Source organism: Bison bison, unplaced genomic scaffold (assembly GCF_000754665.1).
Source record: "Bison bison bison isolate TAMUID 2011002044 unplaced genomic scaffold, Bison_UMD1.0 scf7180017864263, whole genome shotgun sequence".
Taxonomy (NCBI): domain Eukaryota; kingdom Metazoa; phylum Chordata; class Mammalia; order Artiodactyla; family Bovidae; genus Bison; species Bison bison.
The window spans coordinates 4,147,701-4,174,314 of record NW_011494835.1 but is presented as its reverse complement, the minus strand read 5'-3'; the positions used below and the strand labels follow the sequence as shown (position 1 = coordinate 4,174,314).

The 26,614-nt window shown below is 38.8% G+C and overlaps 1 protein-coding gene across 5 annotated transcripts in view; it reads right to left on the bottom strand.

Moving 5' to 3' along the window:
* Positions 1 to 15,354, bottom strand: part of UBE2D3 (ubiquitin-conjugating enzyme E2D 3) — a 25,615-nt gene extending 10,261 nt beyond the window's left edge. Inside the window, exons 1-2 of one of the 5 annotated variants that reach the window (XM_010848276.1) lie at positions 15,189 to 15,354; positions 13,741 to 13,895 (exon numbers count right to left, since the gene is read on the bottom strand). In XM_010848276.1, the coding sequence (XP_010846578.1) occupies positions 13,741 to 13,764 (24 nt within the window). In that variant the 5' untranslated portion in view covers positions 13,765 to 13,895; positions 15,189 to 15,354. The other 4 variants (XM_010848278.1, XM_010848279.1, XM_010848275.1 and 1 more) reach the window with 4 other exon arrangements.
* Positions 15,355 to 26,614: the final 11,260 nt, after the last annotated feature.

Below are 26,614 nucleotides of genomic sequence, written 5' to 3'. Positions count from 1 at the left end.
GCTCATTTTCTGTCTTTATACCATATTTTGATAATTTCTTGCACTATTTCAAACCCTATGTCAGTTAAAGAAAAAAGATTACAACCTGCTCAAGGTTCAGATGATTAGTGTTTTTTAGTAATACAGTATTTTTAAATGAACGTATGTACATTTTTAAAGACATAATGCTACTATACACCTAACAGACTATAGTAAACGTAACTTTTATGTGCAATGGGAAACCAAAAATAAAAAATACGTGTGACTTGCTTTATTGTGATATTCGCTTTATTTTAGTCATCTGGAACCAAACCCTCATTATCTTCAAGGTGTGCCTGTACATGAACAAAAGCTGTCCTACAAAATGAAAATGCTGTAATCTGATACTTCCCTAGGTTAAGAACTTAGGGCAGTTTTCAACATTCATATTATTGCTGAACTTTCAGACCATCTCACAGGCCCTTACTTTCTTAAATACTGTTCTTTCTGAAGCACACTACCCAGTGACCTCATTTTCTCCTTAAAAAATCTCTCATGGGGCTAGGTAAGTATCCTTTTTGGTTTGATCTCCTTATCCCTATACTCAACACCTTGTCTTTCACTCAACACTGAGTATAACTCTGGAACAATCCATCTTTCTAGGTAGAAAAGTGGTTTGCACATAGCAAAATACAGAGCTTCCACAATTCCATTTGACCTTAATTCCCAAAGTGTATCTAACCCTTCCATGACTTGTGTATAACCCATAGGGATAATCTTGTAAGAAAACAAAGCTGCTTTTTTACAAGTTTTTAAAAAATTTATGATACAGCCTTATCTCTAAATACCAGTATGTAAATTTCTACAGCATAGGAATTTATAGACCCTGTTAAGATCCCCTGGAGGAGGAAATGGCAACTCACTCCAGTATTCCTGCCTGAAAAATTCCATGGACAGAGAAGCCTGGCAAGCTACAGTCCATGGAGTCACAAAGAGTGGGACACGACTTAGTGACTGAGCACACATGGACAATAATGGACTTCAAAGAAAAGGCAGGGAATACACTTTAGGAAGATAACGAGAAGTATGTGCCTTTACTACGCGGTCAAAATAATGCACTTCAGAAAACAGTCAACTGTTTAGAAATGTGAGTTTAGATTCATTCCAGTTTAAAAAAAAGTGTCAATAAAGAATTGTCCTTAAGAGTAATCATTCTGCACTATACATGCAGAATTATTGTGCTGTACATGTATTAAGTTATACAGAAAAGTGCCTTAATAGACACTTTGCCAATGTGCTTCTGAAACTTAAACTACAACTACTTTTAAGTTTATCAAGACAGCCAGGGAATGCCAGGAGCCAACTTTAAGAAGATGGATGAGAAGTTCAGATCAGACCTTTACAGTTGCCTATGTAAATTTATTTCATATGTTCAACATATTTGAGAAAATTAATTCTAAACACTTTGATTCTGAAGGGTAGGAACCACAGAAGCCCTTATCCCAGAGTTAAGCAAATAGCTAAAGCAAGACAAAACAAAAAACCCCACAAGTGAAACTAAGCACAGAAAGAGGAGCCTAGTGGGCTATACAGTCAACTGGTTGAAGAGTCAGACACAACCGAGTACACGCACACACACACCCCTTTAGCTTAGAACTGAACCATAGTTTTTTTTTTTTTTTTTGAGAAAATTAAATAATGCTGGCAACTTGAACTAATCAACTATCCAGATGACTCTGTCATAGGCCAGATTAACTCCCATAAAGCACTGTAGTTAAGAATCCAGTACAGTCTAACTGATACAAAGAGAATTTTTTTCCATGTCTCAAACTTCTTTAAAAAGTTCTTTTGTTTAACTGGTTCAATGAAAAAAAGATAAATCAGAAACCTAGGCAGTCTGATTTCCTCTTAAAGATCATAAGGGTCCAAAAAAGTCTATTTTAAGGTTAAAAATGTACCTATTCTGAACCACCCTCACTGCTTTCCTATACGACAATAAATTAACACAAAAATGCTACTAAAACCAAATACAAACTTGTGCATACAACTCAAATGCTCAAACACAGCAACATGAAATAAGGACGATGAATATGTTCCTCCCTCAACATGATCATAGTGGAGTCTCACTTTTAATCCAATTTAGACCCACTATGTCCTAGCGTTATTTCCTCACTCTAAAATAGAAATGCCTATTTTACAGAAGTTTTGAAGGGATGAATGAGGTAAAAGTATGCTAGCACACTATCTGGTATTTAATGTATTAGGTACTTAGCAAGCAGACTACCCATCTGGAAGGCAAGATTTCTTGGATAGGTGGCTCATTTATTAAACAAAATCAATCTGCTTTATAAATAGGCTACATTATTATAGCCTTAGCTCATTTAAATCTTTTGCCTGTGTGATTATGCTTAGTTGTCTATAACATAATCATCTAGCAACTGTCTGGCTCATACTACAATATACATTAGTAATAACAGGTCAGCAATTCAGGGACTATTTGTGGATGTGGTTTTAAAGAAACCATTTTACCAGACTGCGTGCGTGTGTGCTAAGTCACTTCAGTCGTGTCTGATTCTTTGTGACCCCATGAACTGTAGCCTGCCAGGCTCCACTGTCCATGGGGATTCTCCAGGAAAGAATACTGGAGTGAGCTGCCATTTCCTTCTCCAGGGGATCTTCTCAACCCAGAGGATCGAACCCCCAGTTTCTTATGCCTCTTACACTGGCAGGCAGATTCTTTACTACTAGTGCCACCTGGAAGCCCAGGTTGAATCACACAAAATTGTTAATACTTGACCTTTTCTGAACTACAGAAACTGCAATTTCATGCAGTTCTATCTAAAAATGTCTAGTAAGCATTTGCATTCAAATATTACTAACATTAGTTTCTTACACAGATCTACCCCAAATCATGTACTTTTATGTACTTAAACACATTACAGAAGTGATGCTGAAACCCCTTCATAATAAAATTCAGGAATCTACAGTTGACCTGGAATATATCTATATCCTGTTAAAAGTTGCACATTTTATGAAAAAAGCCTAAGAAGATATTTTGAAACAGTTTTCCTGCACAGGGACATCTTTGAATCACCAAGCCTTTATGTGTTAGTATTCACTCCTTTAGAGTTAATGAACAATTTCAGGAAAAGTTAGCACTGAATTTCAGCTCTTCACTCCCATCATTTCAGGATCTTCTTCCCCTCAGATAATTTGTAAATGCTTTATGTTCCAAGTTCTCCATAACTAAGACATCTCTTAATACTCAAAGATCTATTATTTGGCCAATTAACTTATGTACCAAAATCCACTTTAACATCCGAACTTTGAGGATCAAAATACCTTTTACATAAATACAAGGACTTACTTCAAAGATACCAAATAATTCTCATGACACCAAAACATAAAAATATCTGAGCAGTGAAAAAACATGAGAAAAGCTTAAGAAGTCATCTCAGGTGCTCTTCTATGCAGCATTTTGAAGTGTGCTCAAACCACCTTCCCTTTCTGGAAATGTTTTTCTCTTACTCTCAACGTATGACTGTAGTGTTGGGTGATTGTTAGTTACCATTAACCAACTATTCAGAAAGGATAATCATAGAATTTCATACCTTCAGCTTCAGTGGTTATCTCAGAGCTGGAAATAACGCAAGCTAGAACCTGATTGTATCAGTCTGTCCCTCTATCCCTACCGGAGATTTTTCAAATTGAAGCTAAAAACTGGAAAGGTCATTTCCTTCCTTCTCTAATCAGGAGCTGCAGGGATGTGACCCAGAGCTATTGGCAGGCACAAGCCCTGAAATTACATGATGAATCCAAAGAAAAAGAGGCCACATTGGGCAGCAGAGATTAAAAAAGACACACTTGGCATACAGATACGCAATTTCAGTTCCTAAGGCTGTAGCCTGCTCTAATTCCTACAGTTACTGCTTTGATTGTTAACTATTCCAGTTTTCTCCTAACAAATCCAATAAGTAGGGGGACAAAAAAATAGAGATAACCATCTTAAGCAGAGTGTTACCTGGGTTCTATTACTATTATACACATTTATCCCATGAAAATACAATGTACTGCTTTAATCTGGCTGTAACATGTGTAAGAAACATAAATGAAGCCAAGTTGAAAAATCAAACTAGAGAACCAGAAAGAAATCATGTGTCTTACCTGGTAAAGAGCTAAACTTTCAGTGACAGAAGCTTAAGTAAAATCTATTTTTAAATAAAAAGCGTAATATTAGCACATTTCACCAAAGCATTTATTCATTTATATGGAGATTGCCTTTTTGGTGTCAAGCATATTACATCTGAAAATAACAAGATAGACCATGAATGCCTTCCCCAATAGACTAATAGAAAGCAGACATAATATAAAAAAATTAAAAAATTACGTTTCAAACAACCTGAATACTTAAAAGGCATTCAACTGCTTTGTGAATTTTGAAACGGTTATCATTAACCTTGCCTGAGTTTAAACCAGTGATATTTGAGCTCGGTCTTGATAGAGGGATAAGCATTCAAGATAGAGAAATTAAAATCCAGGGGAGTGAAAGAAAACAGGATGTTAAAAAACTCGCTTGTAGTTTGGTATACCAGACACACAGTGGGGTACAGGTTAAGAGAGTAGCAGATATGGCTAGAAAGGTTAATCAGGGCTGGATCTTTCGAGTCTTGAATACTATGGCAAAGACTATTCCACAGGCAATGCGAAGCCATTGATCGCTTTCTGAGCAAGACAAATGGTTGAATTTTTTGATGTACCAGCAATAGTATTGGAGAAGGCAATGGCACCCCACACCAGTACCCTTGCCTGGAAAATCCCATGGACCAAGGAGTCTCGTGGGCTGCAGTCCATGGGGTCGCTAAGAGTCAGACACAACTGAGCGACTTCACTTTCACTTTCTACTCTCCTGCACTAGAGAAGGAAATGGCAACCCACTCCAGTGTTCTTGCCTGGAGAATCCCAGGGACAGGGGAGCCTGGTGGGCTGCCGTCTATGGGGTCGCACAGAGTCCGACACGACTGAAGTGACTTAGCAGCAGCAGCAGCAATAGTATACTAGAAATGACTGACTTTCTAGATCCTTTTACCATACCTCTTTCAGATTCTAAGTGTTGCAGATGTTTCATGTACTCCCCACATACCCATCCCTTTCCCTGACAAGTTAACAAGACTATCCTAAATTTTTTTGACCATCCTAAATTTGGTTTCTGTAGTTTCTTCACATTTTCATACACTCCTAGCCATGTACATGGCATTATTTGTGACAAAGACTAGGAATTCTAATCATCTGATGAACTGCTGACCCTCTATCACTAATACAGATGCCCACACAATAACTTTTACTTAACTTACGGGATATCAAAGACCATCCTCACCCACATATTGTAGGAACTCCTGCTACAAAGGATAGATGAATAGATAACTACATTAGGAACATAAACTTAAGTCACCAAGGATGAAAATTATCTTAACACACTGATCACTTTACCCTTACAATCTTATGGAAATAGGTCTTCTATCCATTTTACATTAGTGCCCCCTTAAGAGGGGAAAGCAAAGACTGAATCAAACCAAATGTAAGACACGCTGAGCTTCAGGACTGGTTGGAGAGCAAAGCAGTGTTATCTACTAGACAACCTAAAAGATAGGTCTAGAGATACATTTAAGGCTACCTTCTCAAGTGTCCTTGCTCCAAAGATGTATTTAAAGTTAATGACTACTTTGACACGGTATTTTGCAAACTGGAGACAAAAATTTCAATCCCACCAACCCAACTCTTCATTTTACTCAAGGAATGCATGCCACAAATTAAACAAGACACAGAAAATTGGTGTTTTCTTGTTTCTCCTTATTCACCGTTGGTTTGTATCTCACTATACTCAGATTGAGCCTAGGTTACCCATTTTTCAAGTTACGTGGACTTTAAAGTCAAGTAAGAAAACAATTATTTGTGGCACTGCAAGAACTGTATTTATTACATTTGAGATCAGTTTCCAATGTAGCATCTATTCAAAGAATTTTCAAAAGCTATTTTGTCTTTGCTGTTCACCTTATAAAATGACTTTAGAACCTAAAGGTTTCAAAGGCTTTAGAGACAAAAACAACTTATAAAATTATACGAAAAACTTCAATTGTCAGCTTTTTGCTTCTTAGTAGTTTAAGAGGAACAGTGGCAAGAATCAGGAAAAACAGCTCATATATATAACCAACGAAGTCTTCGTACTTTGACCATACCTCCAGCCCATAGAGAAAAGCATTACTTAGGTGGGTTCTTTACCAACTATCAAGATCACTGAAATAGAAAATAGGGGGCAGGGAGTTTGGCACACATTAGCTAAAGGCTTCACTCACCTTCAAAGGGCACTAAGATGGATCAACAACATATTAACTACGTATGCTTACGTGTGTGTACTCAGCTGCTTCTGACTCTTCGCGACCCCATAGACCGCAGCCTGTCAGGCTCCTGTCTGTGGAATTTTCCAGGCAAGAAAACTGGAGTGGGTTGCCATCTCCTACTCCAGGGGATCTTCCCAACCCAGGAATCGAACTCGCATCTCGTGCATCGGCAGGCAGATTCTTTACCACTATGCCACCTGGGAAGCCCCTAATATAACTAGGGCACAATGCTGAAAACTGTATTGTCCATTAAAAAAAAAAAAAGACACTTTTTCACCATGATGTGCTCTTGTGGGGAAATCTCCTTTGAGGATCACTTCCCTTTGAATTACTTCTCCTGAGACCTCCTGAACACCTGGCAGTGTGAGAATCCAGGCCTTCTCCCACTGGGAAATATGCTTCTCCTTTCCCTTAAAAGCCTAAATAGACCCATAGAAAAATAAGTCAATGAATTTTCTCTAACAGCCAACCAACAGGTATAGCTTAAGCCAGTGAGTGTTTTCATCTGGAGGTACATGATTAAACAGTAATGAGTCTGACCATTGTTTATGTGGGACTCAAAAGCCTACAGTTTATTTTGAGGAAGATCTTTGCTTCTATCATCATGGGACACAGTATTTTTGACAATTGACTATTAGAGGTAAAACATGAGAAGGATGAGAGATACTGGCTAAGAGCAGAAGTCTAAACATAATGCTAAATATTTGCTTTTGTTTCTCTAGCTTATAAATTGAAAAAATAAGATTATGAACAACAAAATTATAGACCAGACATATGGGTGGATGAGTTACTAGTAAGATTCAAAACCTCCAGTAACTATTATTTATGCATTCCACTAAACATTCTTTTAATGACCACCACTACTTACTCATTAGAGCAACATAACCAAAGCCAACATTTACAAAAACAAAGTTCCTATTTAATCAATTCTGCTGTTGAGGTGTAACTTTCTAAATAACCTTTTCTAGTTTGTCTAGTTCCATCATTCTCTCAAGGACTTGGCAAAACTTAACTCAGATGACTACTGTGGTAAGGTCAAGTACAATAATTATGATACTAAGTATAATAATTACCACCACATTCCACAATCATGTTATTCCAATCTCTGCCATCCATTTTGCATCAAAGTCATAATGACTAAAGTAGCACAGACACATTTTGTATCATCAATTTGGGGAAAACAAAGTTCATTCCCTTAGTATAAGCTATTTCTTGTATTTTATTTAAGAGCCAATTTCTTTCAACACTTTCACTTGAAGATTTGTATGACCATGGAAATCCACACGATAAAGACAGATCTTGCCTCTTAAACCTATACTGACCAACATAAAATATTACCCTAGGAGATGGATAAGATGAGGGCATGATGTAGGAAGCAAAGAGAATAAGTGCCTTAAGAAATTTTGAGATAAGAATCACCCTCAAAGAGGCTTTACAATCTAGCAAATATAAAGGTATATCCTCAGACCAATGATAAATGTCAACATGAAGTATTAATTGCCCAACTAGTAAGACAATAATTGCTCTAATTCTTATAAACATCAAGTCTGCTATGAAGTAAACAAAAAATTTTTAAACTTCAATGTTGTGAAATTTAAATACTGTACATAGAAACAAACAGTAAGGAAGAAAAACAAATATTTCAGAAATGCATGGCTACTGGAAGTGATTTCAAAAGAAGGGAGTTTGGCAAAAAGATTTTCAGGTCTGAACAATTTCATATATGGAAGGAGTAGCCCTTTTAAAAGTCAATTTAGCTTGGGATTTGTAACTTCTGAGAAATTCTGAAAAGTTTCTTTTACTTTAAGGATTAAGAGGTAAGTGCTGCATACCATGTCTCATTACATCACTGACAAGAAATTAACTTCCTGTTTAGTTATAATTATGAGACAAGTATGCTTATTCATTCAGACAAAGTACAAAGAATGGCTTGAGTGAATAATACTATAATTTTCTTTCTTTCAATCACCATTAAAGTAGCTCACTTAAGATTACTCAAAGCTATTCTTTTGTAAGCATTATCTCTAAATGGGGGTAAAGACACAGAACCAAATCTAGTTTCTACGCTTTGAACTACGAAAGCAAATAAGGCATTTCAAAGACAGGGAAGACAAAATTAACATCAGCCCACTAGTTGAAAACATCCAGTTATATATTAGCCATGAAATTATAACAAGACTAGAATTAATGTGAAGTATTGCATGAACAAGTAACCAAGGAGTGGTAAAACACAAGGAGATCTAAAAGTTAAAAACAAATTTAAACAAAGCTGGTTCGAGGTCTCTAAATGACATATCATGTTCACAGTATAGTTGGAGATAAAAATCAGATGTTTGAGCAAGTATAAAATACTTCTTTGAACTTTTACCCTCCCCACATAACAGGGCCAAGGGTACCATTTTGAGACCAAACCTCATCTAACATAGATTGGCAAATAATAAACTCACTAAACGCATCCATTCTTAGTTACACTATATAACTGGATAGCAAAACTAGATCAAGAGCACAAAATTTCCAGTGAAATAAAATTAATTTTGTCAATACTAGCTTGTCTCTGGAAGGGGGGGCTAAAGTAGTTATAAATGAAAAAACATACTCAACAATAACAAAATATAGTGGAGAAAGATATTTAGACAAATCTAGTTTTAATAATGGATAAATCTGATATTTAAATAACAATTCCCTTTATCTTAAATAAATGTTTGTTGATTTATAGTAACTTTGAAAAGTTATACAGGGTGACAAATATCAATTTATGTATTTATATGCTTGCTTCCTTCACTCAAAACAGAGTCCCACAGGTAATAACAGGTTTCCCCTGTATTTTGTCCCCTGGGACTAGACTACTGTGCCAAACATTAAGACCTCAGTAAGATTCAATGATTATTCCTTATGTCTTAGGGCTTCCCAGGTGGTGCAGTGGTAAAGAATCTGCCTGCCAATGCAGGAGACACCAGGGCCATGGGTTTGATCCTTGGGTCGGGAAGATCCTCTGGAAAAGGAAATGGCAATCCACTCCAGTATTCTTGCCTGGAAAATCCAGACAGAGCCACCTGGTGGGCTATCGTCCATGGGGTCACAAAGACTCAGACATGACCGAAAACACACACATCCCCCTGCTTATGTCTGAGGTTCTTAACCAGAGGAGGCTTCAGAATCACCTAGGGGACATTTCAAAATTATGCCTGATCCCAGAGAAATGATTTATGATTCAGTAAGTCTGCTAAGACCTCATGTACTTATACTCTCTAAAAACTGTTTTTAACATTCTAATACATAAATGTAACCCCTGTCAAAATCCACATACATAGTATGTAATAGAATGCAAAACCTAATTTAGGATTTAATTAACACAATCTCAGTTCTAGGAACTTGGTGTCTGTCATCTTTAATAAAGAGATTATAGTGAAATGCTTTGGAAAATCCTCAAAAATTGAGGTATCAGAGGACACCTGAACCCACGAGTTAACATACAATATGATAGAGATGAGCCAGTGATGCTTTTCCCCAGAGCTAAAGCAAGAGTATTCAACTTCCCTTTTGTTTAACTATCAGAATTAACAATGCAGAGGATCATGATGAAACCAAAGCAAGTATCAGTTAACCTTATTCAAATAAATAAAATAAAAACAGGTAATTTTATGATCAGCATTTCTCAACGAATGCCCTGCAAACTTAGCTGGTTATAGACAAGCCTTGACACATGGCGTATACAGCCTGTACGTTCACTGGAAACCAGTTTATGATCCCCCTAGTGATTAGTCAGCAAAATCAGCACACAGTAGTTCCCTTAGTCCTTGAAGATACTAACCAAAAAAGAAATTCACTTCTACTTCCAAAACTTGTATTAGTTCAGATCTAAACTCAAGAATTAGCTATAACCTAAGGATAAAGTTAAATCCCAATTATCTAAACGTTCAGTAAGAGGAGAGGTTATTTCAGGAAGCAAAATTAAATTTAGGAATTGAAATTGTTCAAAGTAGCAGTTCACAATGAGTTTAGGAGTCTGAATTCTTGCAGCAGACTAGTTTGAATCTCAGTCCCTTCCTAGCCATCTGAGCATAAGACAAGTAACTTACTCCATGCCCATCTCCTGATGTGTAAAATGGAATGGTAAGAGCATCCATCTCATATGGTTGTTGTGAGGATAAAATGAGTAGATACTCATAAAGGGCTTAGAAACAGTGTTCAATACACAGTAGATGCTAAAACCTAGCTATTAGCAGAAAGATACATGCAAAAGAAACCTTTTTGAATACCAACCCCCTAAAAAGATAACATGAAAATGTAGTGGTTAAGAGCACACACTTTGGAGTCCAACAGCCTAGGTTCTAATCTTAACTTTCCCATGCTATGACCCTAGGTAGATTTTTAAAATCTCTCTGTGCCTCAGGTTTACTAATCTCAAAAATGGAGGTAACAATTATACCTACTTCCTTGGACTGTCTTAAAATTAAATGAGTTAATACAAGTGCTTCAAACAGTTCTGACACATTGCAAACACTCAAAGCCTGAGCTTTTCAGGTTTGGTTCATATTATATTTTATGTAAAGTTCTCTTTATACTTCCTCAAAATACATGGACAGTGGTTATTTTGTTTAATAAGAGTAGTAAAATTGCCTATGGCCCCCAAAACAGCACCAACCATTGTGGGAGTTCCCATTTTTTGATTCTTGTTGTTTAACAGCCTTGTAAGATCACAGTGTGTCCAAACAAAGAAGACAAGAGGAAAAATAACAGAGTTGATTGATAAGGTTGCTTGGTCCAAGAAATAAACAAAATTGTAACATAAGCTTCAGGAAAGAAATTCAAAAACTTAATCAAATGAACTATTGATTAAAAATATACCCAAAATAAGCATTTCAATAAAATATCAACAAAGGATACAGATCTATCATTTAGATCTATCTATTTAGAATCTGGGCAGCTGCAGGAAAGAAAAAATTCAAAAATAAAAAAAGTGCCTAAAATAAAGAGTATCTCCCATCAGAGCTGTCCATTTGCTAAAATTTTGAGTTTTTGGTTTTTTAAGTTTGACCATGTGATTCTGACACTAAATAGCTAAAAACCAAAAACAACACAACTTTTCTACAGACTGAATCAATAATGTCCCACGTAAACATTTTTCCAGTTTTGGAAAGTATTACGTCCAGTTTCTGTATTATACAGACCTTCTAAGTATTTATAAAAGGAGAGTCTGGTATTGATGAAGAGTACTAGACTAGAAAAGTTCTTTAATAAAAGCTCTTGCAAATTAAAAACAGTAATATTAAAGTTGCAGTAATAGTATGAGTACCAGGTGCTGGGAGTCTGTTCAAAGCCACACATGAACTGATTTAATTCCAAAAAAAAAAAATCCTGGGGACTCTATTCGTTTTGCTCACTGATGCATCCTTAGTACGATCTAGAATAGTGCCTGGTACATACTCAACACTCAATTATTCACAGCTCATACATAACACAGAGGCACACAAATACAAACTTTCCCAGTCTTAAAATTCTAACTGGAGCATTTTATTGCTCCAAAGTTCACACCCTTAACCATTATATTGCCTCTCTAGAGCTTTTAAATGATTAAAGTGGTGTCACAGCAGCTGGGTATCACCTGTAAAAGAAAAAAAACCAATGAGACCTTCCTTTAAAGTATTCTGTTTCACATGCATAAAAATCTATGGTTCTGAAATCATTCCACATCTTAGTGGCCTGGATGAATTCCTATAGAAAAAAGGTGTTGACTTGCGATGAATGCTATGTTCTTTGTATTAACTATACTGCAAAACATAACCATGCTTCGCCAATGTGTTGCTGGCCTTCAAAGTGGTCACAGAAAGAGGTCTGATAATCCTTTTTACTTTAAAAAGCCTTAACTCCTAAACTCCTTTCCCATTGTCTCAAAAATAAAAAATTTATATTTCACATACACCCACAATGACAATGATGCCCTGAAATAAAATTCACCATTTCAACATCAATACATTGAAGATCTAAACTTTTATCTTTCATAAAACAGCAGTTTGCCAAATATATTCCAAAGTCACACATTAAAGGTAAAATTAAGCAGAATCAGGTCTATTTTTAGTAAAGCCAAGTCCTAGCCATTCCTTCCATGTAAACTCTTAAAAGAAGTAACCTATCAAGACCAAAGTTTGCAACCCACAACCTTCTGTTTCCTAGTTTTATTAAGACTGAATTTACTCCACAGCATTTTTTTCAAATAAGCTGGAAATACTCCACCCTCCTTGATTGTGCAAGAACCAAACATCTCTCACACACACACGTTACAAAAAAGGGAAATACAGTCTGAGAGCTTGAATATAGCTAAGTCTTAAGTAGGAGGTCTTAGAGCAGTGTACAGTCTGATATAAAAGATAACATTAAACAAAGATTATTATTTCATATCACAAGAAGAGATGCCGGAAAGAGCCTGAACCAGTTAAAGCAGCCGCCATCTTAAAATGCGGGACAGAAGTTAGAGCAAGAAAATGAGACTAAACTACCGGAGGTAGAGGTTCCGTTCACCCCCAAAACCTCAAAAAACCCTATTTTTTTCAACTTGGAGCCACAGTTGAGCATCAAACCTCGTTGTATATGGCGAAGCAATTTCCCCAGAGAATGTTATTAAATGGACAGAGGCAAAAATAGGTACTAGCCTTCTCCTGCTGCCATCTCACTCTTTACCCTCCCCCTCTTCCCATGCCAAAGAAAAACGGAGCTTCCAGAAGGGTTTTACATCAGTTCCCGGTGTGCCTCTGATAAATAGCTTCGGGTGAAAAGCCCAACTACAAAACATAGGAAGTGGCAACACTGTTGTCAGCCCATCTTCTCCCAACCCAACTTACGCTTGTGTAACCTGCCCAGAATCGACGATCACTTTCTGATTAAGACTCACTCACTACTCTTCAGCTGCCAAGACTTCTACGCTGACCCCTTTATCAAGTTTGGGACCTGCCGATTTCTTGGATTTTCTCTCCTCTGAGTTTCCCATGTTTCTTCCTCCAGAAGGCACAGAGCCTTCACATAACAACAAAGTTTTCAAGCAATGAGAATAGGAACGCCATGACATCTGCGGGAGCGTCTCTGGCCAAGTCTGACTCCCAGAGGGGACTAACACTTCTTACAGAAGAACCGAGGCGCCTGAAATCACTCTCCATCCCGAATTTGCACCGATTCCATTGAAACACACTCAAGACAACACTCCTCACTCGCTAGAAGTGTTCCGTTCTTTCCAAATCGCGTTCTTCATAAAGTATATCCGCATTCCCCATCCCCCAATGGAAGTGACCCAAGGAGGGATATTTCCATATTATACTGCCCCTCCTCAAGGCTTTCCTCCAGGCTGAGCCTCGCTTTCATCGCACGACCCCATTCCCCTCAACCCCAGGGTTACCTTATTAATCCGTTTCAGCGCCATAGTCTGTGCTTTTCGTCTGGCTCCTCACTATCTCGGTGTGTGCTCGAAGGTCCGGCCAAAACTCTTGATTATCCTGGCGGCTGGGAAGGATTGTCTCTTCGTCTCACACCGGCTCTGCCAGACACAGGCGCCTTTTGCAAAAACGGAGCAAATCAGCACTCGCACAGGCCCCGCAGAGACCCGGACGAATCCAAGTCCCTCAAAAACGGTCGCGATCCGGGGTGGGTGGGGTGGCAGAGCCACCGCCAGCCTCTATGTCGTGCTCCGGCCCGAAGAGGGGGCCAGGGTGACGGGAAGAGCGGAGGGGTGGCTACAAGTTTGACTTCCCGGCCTCTAGAAAGGAAGAGACTCGGGTGGGAAAGGAAGAGGCGGAGGAGAAAGGGGTGGGTGCGGGGCAGGGTCCGGGGCGCAGCAGAGGAGGAGCCGGGGCCTAGTCGGCTCTATGCCGGCGTCAGTAGGGCAAAGAAAGGCAAGGGGGGAGGGGGAAACAGGAGACTCCGGACAGACGCCCGGCTCCTTTCGGTTTCTGCTCAAAGATGCGGCCGGGGAGGGGAAGGAAACAGGCTTGAAGTGTGCTGCTGTCCCCGCAGCTAGAGCTATTCTGTGTCGCCCCTGACGCCACCGTACACTCCGCCTTCCAGCGCGCTCCCGCGCGCGCCCGCCCAGCCACCGCCAGCCCCCACGCGCCCGAGCTGCCCCTGAAGCTCCGGCTTAGGCGCGAGGACGCGCCCATTCCCCCTCCCTCTTAAGCAGAAGAGGCCCCGGCTTCTCTAGCCTTCCCACCCTACCCCACCCAACAGGCTGGTCCCTGAAGCCACCGAAGGCCTGCATTTCCCCTTACCCGGCCAGCCAGTGGGCCAGCCTCCCTTCCCTTCCCCTAGCCGTCCACACCCACGCGTACAGAGGGGCCGGGGCCTCCCTCACGCTGCGGCCTCGGCCTCCTCCCCGCGCCGCGCGGCAGCCGGTGCCTCCCCGGCCCTACGGGGCTCACGCGCACGACACAGCCACAAGATGTCCGCTCTGACGGAACTACTGCCAGCTGCCACGCTCCGCCCCTCCCCCCTCCTCCTGCCTCTTCACCGCCGCGTATCAGTCCGCCAACGCCGCCGTCGCGAGCACAGGACGAATCTAAGGCTGAAGGCGGACGGTTTGCTCCCCACGTCAAGGGCCGAGCGTATCTGTGCCAACCCCTTTCTCCTTTTCGGAACAGCACCTTCTTATTAAACAGATCGGAGGTTGGACTTGGAGGGCGGGGGCCGGAGGCGGGTCAGGGGCTGGGGGGGAAGGGTAGACGACCGGCGGAAACCCTCAGACTCAGAGAAGCATCGAGAACCGGAAGGAGACCATGGCAGGAAGGTAATGGAAGCGGCAGCTGCGCGATCGCGCCCCACGCCCCTCCCGAAAGTGTCCCCCAGTTTCCTCACTTGGTATTGAGGAGGCGGATCTCGCGAGAACCTCGAGGCTGGTAACAGGAGCTGTAGCGCTGCAATGACTTAAGGGCAGTTTTGTGCACTCTTCCTGGTAGGGGCCCGCCCCCAAATCCACAAATTCTCGCGAGATGCCGATGGGCCACAGGCTCGAGCTGGGGCGGGCCGTCGACCGGGAAGCACCGCCCCTGAATGCTTATGTTGGTGGGAGGGAGAGGAAATGGAATTCCCCGGACTGGTAAGAGCGCGAGCCGACACATCCTTCTCTCACGCGCCCAATCAGGAATGTTGCGGTGGGAGGAACTATGCGTTAATTACTGGATACCTTTAGTCTAGATTGAGTCTGCGTTTGAAGTTTCTGGTGGAGCAGGTGAGGGACATTGGCTCGCCTGTTGGCCAGGACTGATTAACCTCTGGGAGGAGTCGCCCCTCAAAATGGGAACAGTTATTTTAAATAGAACCTGGCAGGTCACTGATCAGCGCTCCCACGTGCGGAAAGTCAGTGCTGTTCTGACCCAGGGCCTCGAGGATCAACGCTGAGAAAAGAGTGCCGATTGACCAATCCCCGGAATTAGAGCAGCCTAGAAATTAAGCTCAACTGTGAATGATTAGGATGGGGAATAGGGATTGGGGCAGGCTGTTTACTTGCCTTTATAATCAATGGTCACCATCGCCAAAGTTTAGGTATGGGAGTAGGCCTAATACCTTTTTCTTCCTGTTGCTCTGTTTCAGTCCCTAGAGCCAGAAAGTTACAAAACTCATTAAAGAAATCAGAGTTTGGAGTCCGAGAAACTGAATACTTACTGAAAGTATCTGAAATATCCAGGGGGAGAAACGTACGGTTTTATTCTGCCGGTGAAAACAAAGGACAGGTGGTTTTGCTTTCCGGTATATCATACCTCAGGCAAAGGGTAGCAAGACGCTAATTTTTAAAAGGAATTGAAAGATAAAACACTGACCTGCTTAAAGTTTTCTAACGCTCCTTAATGGTCTCACAGTGTGAAGGTCTTTAAGAATTAAATGGATATAAAAATTTGTTTTCAAAAAATTCCTGTTTTAAAAAAGGAAAGCAGTAAGCTAGAGTATTACCTAATAAACACTTCTTAGGTATGTGATAAATGTGTATTATTCAAGTGATCATAATAGCATAACTAGAACAATTAGTGAAACTGCTTTTCAAACTAGTATCTTCAGTCACTAGAGACTTGTTCAAAAATGCTGATTTTGATTTAGTAGGCCAGGGTGGAGCCTGAGATTCTATAATTCTAACACTGTCCTAGGTGATATAGATTACTCAGAGGACCACCCTGTGAGTTCCAGAGCACAGAAGTGCTTACCTCATGGCCTGCTGACACCTCTGCCCCCTCCCTCTTCCCTGAATAAAGCTTTCTTTTGTTGTCTCTTGTAACCAGTCTAATGTGGTAGATACAAAGGATTTGGCAATTGGAGTGAGAGAAGAAATCCAGGTTTGAGTTCTTGTTCCTTTGCTTCCTATTTGTGTGATATTGGTAAGGTTACTTGTCTTAGTTCCTTCAACACTAAAGTAGGTGTAATAATAGCTGTCCTTTCTCACAGGGTTATTATGTGCTTCAGATGTCATAATGCATGTGAAAGGGCACTGTAGACTACAGTGCTGTATAAATGTTATTAATTGCTCAAACATTAACTGGCCATAGAGTGAAACAAATCTATAACATTATGGAACATTTATAATGTACCAGGTACAGTGCTTATTAACCTCCTTGTACAAACAGAGAGACTGATGCACAGAGAGATTAAGTTACTGTCCCAAGGTCACACAGCTGATAAATAGATGTAGAATTTGAACCCATGCAGTTAATGCCAGAGTAAATTATTGAATAGAGTATTTATTATCTCTTAATTTAGAAAGTGGAAGAGTAGAATGTTTTATATTTCTACTTTCAGTGTATCTCAAGCTACTTTTATTTAACTTATTTCTCCCTCTTGTTTTGCTCTTTGAAGCCAAGGTACAAGGCAGGAAATATTCCTACCTACTCAGTGGGAACGCATGATATCCAAGGGGTCCATGAAGAAAAGTCCCAGAGAAGCTAATTTGTACTACCCTAATCTAAACAAACTTTGGTATGAAAATATAATGGACCATGTTAGTGTTCTAAATTAACAGAGCACAGCAGACTGGGACGAATTTGAAGTCAGCTTTCTTAACTTTTTTGAGCCACAAACTACTTTAGCGGTCTGGTGAAACCATGGACTCTTCTTACATTTATGCCTTTAAATGTATAAAACAGAATTCATAGCATTACAAAATAAAACAACTTGAAACAGAATCTCAGAATATTAAAGTAAAACAAACTTTTATTTATTTATGTGTGCCGGGTCTTGTTTGTGGCATGCAGAATTTTTACTTGCATTACACAAACTCCTAATTACAGTATGTGGGATCCAGCTACCTGATCAGGGATCAAACTGGGGCACCTGTACTGGGAGCAGAGCCTTAGCCACTGGACCTTCAGGGAAGTCCCAAGAAAAATAAACTTTTGATATGGGAATATATGTCCTTTATTATTAATACAGTAAGATCTACTGGCGGCTCTAATAAAGATCAAATTTTTGAAATAATAATAAACATAAAATTTCCAGAGTTTGCAACAGTTGTAATGTGATACAAAGGATCTGTGATTCCTGTTGGAGATACATATGTAGGTACAGCTGTTTGCTGCTTTCATTCATAATTGAAGGAAATACTAATTTTCACTTGGGAGATTTAGTGAATATAAAGATGTAATTTTTTAAATTCAATTTCACACACTCCCTGAATTGTATTCATTGACTTAATGTTAAAAAATCCTTGGGTGGAATCAAACAGGCATATTCCTGTTGGTAATCTTTTAAGAGATTATGAAATTTTAACATAAAAATATAATTGATATCCATAATAATAGTGATTTATTAATAAAAAGTTTACCACTGGTATACTCCTGTTTAGAAGACATGGAAGCATGTTATAGGATAGGAAATAAATTTATCCCATTTGTTTTATTTTTTGATACCTATAAATGTATTCTTTGGGTTTCTCAAGCATTCCAGATAATTTAGGTTTTACTGTATCACTCTTAATTATTACACGCCTTTACACATAAGTCATGGTGGAAGAACTGCAAAATGAAAATAATAAGCAAAGATGAAATATATTAAAAGTAATATATATTTAAAATTCTTAATAATAGGTGTTAACAATTATTTGAAGTACTATGTGCTGGGCGCTTGAATTCTTTATCTCATCAAACCCCCATTGCACAGAGGAAACATTCAAGGTCTTACAGTTACTAATAAAGCCAGGATTTAAACCTAGGCAGTCTGATCTCCAAGCTCTTTTTTTTTTTTTTAACTTGAAATATAGTTGAAAAGCTCGCTCTCTCAACTACTAAGGTGTTTATTTTTTTACCCTTCGACTATTAGCCAACTTTAATTTGCCCACTAGTGTAACAAATACATATTCACTGCCTCAAAATGCTTTCACTGGTATATAGCTGATTTACAATGTTGTGTTATAAAAGGAATTTTCTAAATTCTCCCTTTGCTATTACATTGCTTATATCCAACACCACCTTTAAAATAAGTGGGCTATCGGTTGAGGCTAGAAGAGGGTTTGTTTTACAGAAATTTTTGTAATGGAATTTTGCTTAGAAGATGAAGAAATCCACTCATGTCTTTCCATGCCCTAGAAACATGCTTTCATATCTGAAATTAAACCTCTGTATTATAATAGTGCTACTGTATTTTTTATATTGATTACTATCAGGGTTGTATCCAAGAAATTACTGCATGTAAATAAATCCTAATATATGAAGTTCTAGATTATCCATGCTTAATGGAGAGAACTGATTATGTCATCCCAAATTCATTTTTATTTGTCATTAGAGTAGATTTATTGGCTGATTATGCTTTCTGTTTGTATTTACACTAACAAACGTATTTCTACTCAGTTTTGCTAAGGTTAAAATGAAAAGGACCATGGCCTACAAGTATTTTGATGTTTTAGGAAGCAGTTTAGGAGTAGCTCAGATTTTAAAACACCATTCACATATCTGGTAATATACAGAACCCACTTGACAGTTGCATTTAACCTATTTGAGTTACAATGATAGAAATGTCCCCATCTGACAAACAGAAAATAATCATTTTTTATATTGTAGTGTGCAATGTGCTAAAAAAGATTACAGTTTTATATATTGAAATAAATGGTTACATTCAGAAATTAAAAACATACAAAAATGCTGAAGAACTGACACAGTCTTCCTTCTTAATGAATCAGATCAGATCAGATCAGTCGCTCATTCGTGTCCGACTCTTTGCGACCCCATGAATCTTTGCATTGATCACTGAAGAAGGCTTTCTTATCTCTTCTTGCTATTCGTTAGCAGCACTGTTTACAATAGCCAAGACATGGAAGCAACCTAAATGTCCATCAACAGATGAATGGATAAAGATGTAGTATATGTACATGATGGAATACTACTCAGCTGTAAAAAATGAACGCAATAATGCCATTTATATTATCATACTAAGTACGTTAAAGACAAATACCTAATAAACCATGATGAAGAAGATGATCTAAGTATATGTATAACTGAATCACTTTACTGTGTACCATAAACTAACACTGTAAATCAAGTATACTTCAATTAAAAAAAAAATTCTGTGACAGTTACAAAGATCTGAAAATATAGACGTAATATTAATAGTATTAATAACTAGTCTGTGTTAACTACATTTTAACTAACCCCTGTACTCACATTATTACAATAATGTGGCTACACCGACGCATTCGTATAATATTAGGACTTCATAATTTGGATTCGTTATTCTGTTGCCACTTTTATGCTAATTTTCTTCATTCTTTATATTCTTCTAAAAGGGGCAACAGAATAACGAATCCAAATTATGAAGTCCTAATATTATACGAATGCGTCGGTGTAGCCACATTATTGTAATAATGTGAGTACAGGGGTTAGTTAAAATGTAGTTAACACAGATTAGTACATATACTTACGTTATTAATATTACATCTGTATTTTCAGATCTTTGTATCTTTGTTACAGAATTTTTTTTTTAATTGAAGTATACTTGGTTTACAGTGTTACTTTATGGTGCACGGTAAAGTGATTCAGTTATACGTATACTTAGATCCTCTTCTTCATCATGGTTTGTTAGGTATTTGTCTTTAACTCAGTATGATAATCTCTAGGTCCATCCATGTTGCTGCGAATGGCATTATTGCATTCATTTTTTACAACTGAGTAGTATTCCATCTTTATCCATTCATCTGTTGATGGACATTTAGGTTGCTTCCATGTCTTGGCTATTGTAAATAGTGCTGCTATGAACGCTGAGTTTTATCTTTTCAAATTAGTTTTCCCTGAATATATACCCAGCAGTGGGGTTGCTGGATCATATGGCTCGTCTATTTTTAGCTTTTTAAGTAATCTCCACACTGTCTTCCAGTGGCTGCATCAATTTGCATTCCCACCAGCAGTGCAGGAGGGTTCCCTTTTCTCTACACCCTCTGCAGCATTTGTTATTTGCAAATTTTTAAATGATGGCCATTCTGACTTGTGTTGTCATAGTTTTATAGCTTGCTAAGGACACTGGCTCTAACACAGTTTATGCCATTTTATTGATTAAATTACAAATGTTATGGTCCAGATTTAATATAAAGTTATAAATATGTAAACTGGATGTTTCCAAATTCTACTTGGAATAGGTAATATGGACCCCAACTCAAATGTTATTTGATATTTTTTGCATAAAAATCAAATTAGTCTTTATATCTTTCCAGTTCACAATTTTATTTTGTAAGCAAGACAAGTTAGTGTGGTTTAGGAGACTTATTTTCATGCTGAGAACATCGTTTGACCTTAAAATAAGATGGTTTTTGGCACATAATGAACCATGCCCAAATGTAAAGCTAAAAATTAAATCTGAGCACTTTCCATGTAAAGAGTTGTATACATGAATGTTCAGAGTATTATTCATAGCTGCCAAAAAGTGGAAACAGCTCAAATGTCCATCAGCTAATAAATGGATAAATAAAATATGGTGTCTCTATATGATGGAATTTTTAATTAATAAGAAAGAACAAAACACTGATATTGCTACAACATGTATCTAGAAGCTTGAAAACATTCTGCTAAATGAAAAAAGGCAGACATGAAAGGCCATGTACTGTATGGTTCCATTCATATGAAATGACTAGTAGATGACTAGGGGCAGGGAGAATGGGGAGTGGCAGCTTATGAGTATGTGGTCTTTTATGGGGAAGTGATGAAAGTTAGATAATGATGATGATTACATAATACTCTGTGAATATTCTGAAATTCACTAAACTGTGCACTTTAAAAAGACTGGGTATTATGGTATGTGAATTACCTCAATGTAGATTTTTAAAAACTAATGAATTAGAACAAAAACATGAGATCAGTCTGAAATAAGAATATTCTTATTACTGAATATTTTCAATATCTCATACTTCTCAGGTTATTGATGATAACCTGATGTTTATATCCAGTAAGAGATTTTTCCTTCAATACAAACAACAATGTAATTTAGATTTGGTTTTAACATAATAATCATTTGCTGTCAGTCTTAAGTTTGGAGGTATTTTTATCAGTATTTGCATAAAACATAGTGATTAACATTAATTTTAAATAGCATATTTTATTGAAAGTTAAAGTTCTTGATTATGATCAGAAATAGAATACATCTGATTTTGGTATACTCTAAATATAGAAATCTTTCTTTAAAATTTCAAATAAAATCAAGTAGTTGAAAATTGGGGGTAAATCATCTAGATAAGAAATTTGAGGATTAGGTGCTATCAAATGACAAAATTAAAACAACTTAGTAATGAGTTTGATGTCCCTTGATGTCCTTTATTCAAGGAAAAACAATCCATAGATTGAGGGTGTAAGCAGTGGAACACTCTTTCCCTTCTCCAGGGATTTTAGGCAAGAGAGAGTTTTATAGATCATTAGAAGCAGCAACACCAAAACAGAGCACGGTTGCCTCGGAGGTCAGGGATTTTCTTGTAAGGCCAGCAGGTCCTGTTTTCTAGGGTCAGGTGAGCTATTTAAGCTGAGTTGGAAGTTTGTGATTGGTATATGTTAGGTTTCTAAGTTAGGTGTTTCATGTAAGTGCAAGCTGACTGACATTTAGGTTTGTGGCATGGGCTGAAGCCACTGGGGTGGCTGCCGTAATTTGGGGTTCCAAAATACAAATTAACTTTAAACGTACTTAACTAAAAGTAAGGAATTCAAATTAGAATTACTTCCCAACATTAATGACAGTGTTTCTTGTTTCAATAACAATCTACAAAATCTAAACAGAGATGTGTTGTAATTTAGACCAAAATTATCATTTAACCCATACTGAATTTGACTATTTAAGTATATAGGTGAGAATGTATAAGACAGTGATGATAAATGTAAAATTCTTCCATTAGAGAATTTTAAATTAGGTGTGATTATGGGAATGTTGTACTGTGTGGTTCTAAAGAATCGATCTATATAGTATCTGAGTGGCTTAATGGAGCCACATATGAGAGGCTTTTAGTTTTTAATACTATCTGCTGCTGAGTTGCTTCAATCGTGTCCGACCCTATGTGACCCCATAGACGGCAGCCCACCAGGCTCCCCCGGCCCTGGGATTCTCCAGGCAAAAACACTGGAGTGGGTTGCCATTTCCTTCTCCAATGCATGAAAGTGGAAAGTGAAAGTGAAGCCGCTCAGTCGTGTCTGACTCTCAACGACCCCATGGACTTCAGCCTACCAGGCTCCTCCGTCCATGGGATTTTCCAGGCAAGAGTACTGGAGTGGGGTACCACTGCCTTCTCCATTAATACTATCTAGTACCTGTTGATTTTTTTCATTGCAGGGAAGTAATGATTTAACACATGGCACAGTAAGAAAGACTAAAACTTATTAAGAAACATTCTACTACATCTAAAAACTAAAAACTTTTAAGAATTTGGCTCATTTGATGTTGAAGTATGACAATTTCAGAGATATCCCATCATCAAAATGTATTAAATCTCAATGATTAAGTAATAATGTGAATGGACTTTATCATATACAGTAAGAACAGCATGATACCATGATACAGGTTCCCCATCTTACAAAAAGACCTATACAAGAAAGAACATGGTTGCTACAATGCTTGATCAATTCTCCAACAGTAATTTAGACACAAAGGCCAAGAGTTAAGACATAACTAGATATTTGAAGGTTTATATAAATTTAGCCATTCCTTGTTTCTATTCTGTGCAAATGGAGAGAAGGGGAAGATTACCCTGGAGTATTTTCGGGGTAGGGCTAAATGGGTACCCCTGGCTTGGACAGGGCTATGATTAGGGACAAAAGGGATGGTTAAGGACACTGGAAACTAGATGGAGAGATTTACAGAAAGAAGTAGGAAGGAAACTGTCAAAGGTAGACTTCCCTTGAGGGAACTGGAAGTGAAGAGGCAACCTTTTCCTCTTCCTCTTTACTCAAGCACTACAAGGTCTCCTACTCTAGCTGGAAGAACAGAATTCAGGGTACCACCATTATTTACAGTGGTTCAGTTTTACATAACTTAGTTGCCTTTTTTTTGTATTAATACTTGCTAGCTTAAAAATCTGGTCCCTGTAACATGTTCATATATAATTGTTTTGCCTTCCCCCCCAAATTCCTTATTTACAGTTTTAAAAATGTGGATTTATAAAATGGGACTGCTTTCGAGGTGAGTTGTCAGTGATACTCAGGACGTCCCTGGTGGTGCACTGGATAAGAATCTGCCTGCCAATGCAGGGGACACGGGTTTGATCCCTGGTTCGGGAAGATTCCACATGTCTCGGAGCAGTGAAGCCTGTGTGCCAAAATTCCTGAGCCTGTGCTCTACAGCCCATGAACTGCAATTGCTGAGCTCACATGCTGCAACTACTGAAGCCCACGAGACTACAGCCGGTGCTCTGCCATTAGAGAAGCCGGCACAATAAGAAGCTGGCACACTGTGGTGAAGAGTAGCCCCACTCATGGCTACTAGAGGAAGCCCACACAAAGCAACAACCAACCAGCGCAGCCAAAAACTAATTTAAAACATTCTTCAAAAAAAAAAAAAAAACCCTGATATTTAGGTCTAAGTAGGCTAGGTGGGCTGCCATCTATGGGGTCGTACAGAGTCGGACACAACTGAAGCGACTTAGCAGCAGCAGGCTAGGTGGTATCTTCAGATTTAGGCCAAAGGATGTTAATGTAACAGAGATTTGTTGATGATAATCACTCCCATCTTAAGTGTTCATTTAAAAAAAATAGAGTGCCTGTTATGTACTAGGCACTGAGCTAGATGTTGAAGATACACAGACGAAAGCCAGCTGTCACCTTTAGGAAAAATTTTTATGTAGGGAGCCCATTAACTATGAGCTCACCATTAGGGTGTATACAATGCTATAAGTGCATATATAGAGTAATATTGTGCTCACTTAGTCATGTCTGACTGGAGAAGGCAATGGCACCCCACTCCAGTACTCTTGCCTGGAAAATCCCATGGATGGAGCAGCCCAGTAGGCCGCAGTTCATGGGGTCGCAAAGAGTCGGACACAACTGAGCGATTTCACTTTCACTTTTCACTTTCACGCATTGGAGAAGGAAATGGCAACCCACTCCAGTGTTCTTGCCTGGAGAATCCCAGGGACGGGGGAGCCTGGTGGGCTGCCGTCTATGGGGTCACACAGAGTCGGACACAACTGAAGCAACTTAGCAGCAGGCATGTCTGACTCTTTTCGACCCCATGGATTGTAGCCCACCAAGCTGCTCTGTCTGTGGATTTCCCCAGGCAAGAATACTGAAGTGGGTTGCCATTTCCTTCTCCAGGGGATCTTCCTGACAGGGATTAAACCTGAGACTCTTGTGTCTCCTGCAGTGGCAGGGAGATTCTTTACCACTGTGCCACCTGGGATCATAGAGTAATACTGATATGCCCAAGCCAGCTGGAGATGGGGAGGCCATCTTCAGAAGGGAGTTGTATTTAAACAAATAAAAAGAAGGTCATGCCAGGGAAAAAAAAAAAGGAATGCTCCTAGGCAGAGGGAACATCATGCAAAACAATCAGAGAACTTGGCCTGATAAGTTTTGGGAATTACAAGTTTCCAAAACTTTGGAAAGTAAGTTTCCAAGGTACTTTGGTAGTTTAGAACGTACTTTGACTACAGGAGGAGTAGTGGTGGTGTGTGTACGGGTGGGAGAGATGAATGAGCAAAGATGAAAAGAGACAAAACTTGACCAAGACAAGCCTGGATATCTTGAGGGCCTTATAAGCCATGTTAATGAGCTCAGATTTAATTGTGAAGGGTATGGGACGAGGGAATTAAATTTTTAGCATAAAGTCATGATCATATTTTAATCATGAGAAGATAACTATGATAGTAATGTGAAAGATTTAGCAAAAGTGTTATGTTAGGATAGAGATTAAAGAGACCAATTGAGGTGGTATTGAAATAATCTAGATGAGTTGTGATTGTGAGAAAGACCTAAAATAGTTGTAATAATTGCTGTTAAAGTGCTGCACTCAATATGCCAGCAAATTGGGAAAACTCAGCAGTGGCCACAGGACTGGAAAAAGTCAGTTTTCATTCCAATCCCAAAGAAAAGCAATGCCATACAATGTTCAAACTACTGCACAATTGCACTCATCTCACACACTAGCAAAGAAATGCTCAAAATTCTCCAAGCCAGGCTTCCAGAGTATGTGAACTGTGAACTTCCAGATGTTCAAGCTGGATTTAGGAAAGGCAGAGGAACCAGAGATCAAAATTGCCAACATTCGTTAGATCATCGAAAAAGCAGGAGTTCCAGAAAAACATCTACATCCGCTTTATTGACTACGCCTAAGCCTTTGACTGTGTGGATCACGACAAACTGGAAAATTCTTCAAGAGATGGGAATACCAGACCACCTTACCTGCCTCCTTAGAAATCCATATGCAGGTCAAGAAGCAACAGTTAGAACTGAACATGGAACAACAGACTGATTCCAAATTGGGAAAGGAGTACGTCAGGGCTGTATACTGTCACCCTGCTTGTTTAACTTATCATGTGAAATGCCAGGGTAGATGAAGCACAAGCTGGAATCAAGATTGCCAGGAGAAATATCAATAACCTCAGATACACAGATAACACCACCCTTATGGCAGAAAGCAAAGAACTAAAGAGCCTCTTGATGAAAGTGAAAGAGGAGAGTGAAAAAGTTAGCTTAAAACTCAATATTCAAAAAACTAAGATCATGGTATCTAGTCCCATCACTTCATGGGAAATAGATGGGGAAACAATGGAAACAGTGAGATTCTTTATTTTCTTGGGCTCCAAAATCACTGCAGTTGGTGACTGTAGCCATGAAATTAAAAAAGAC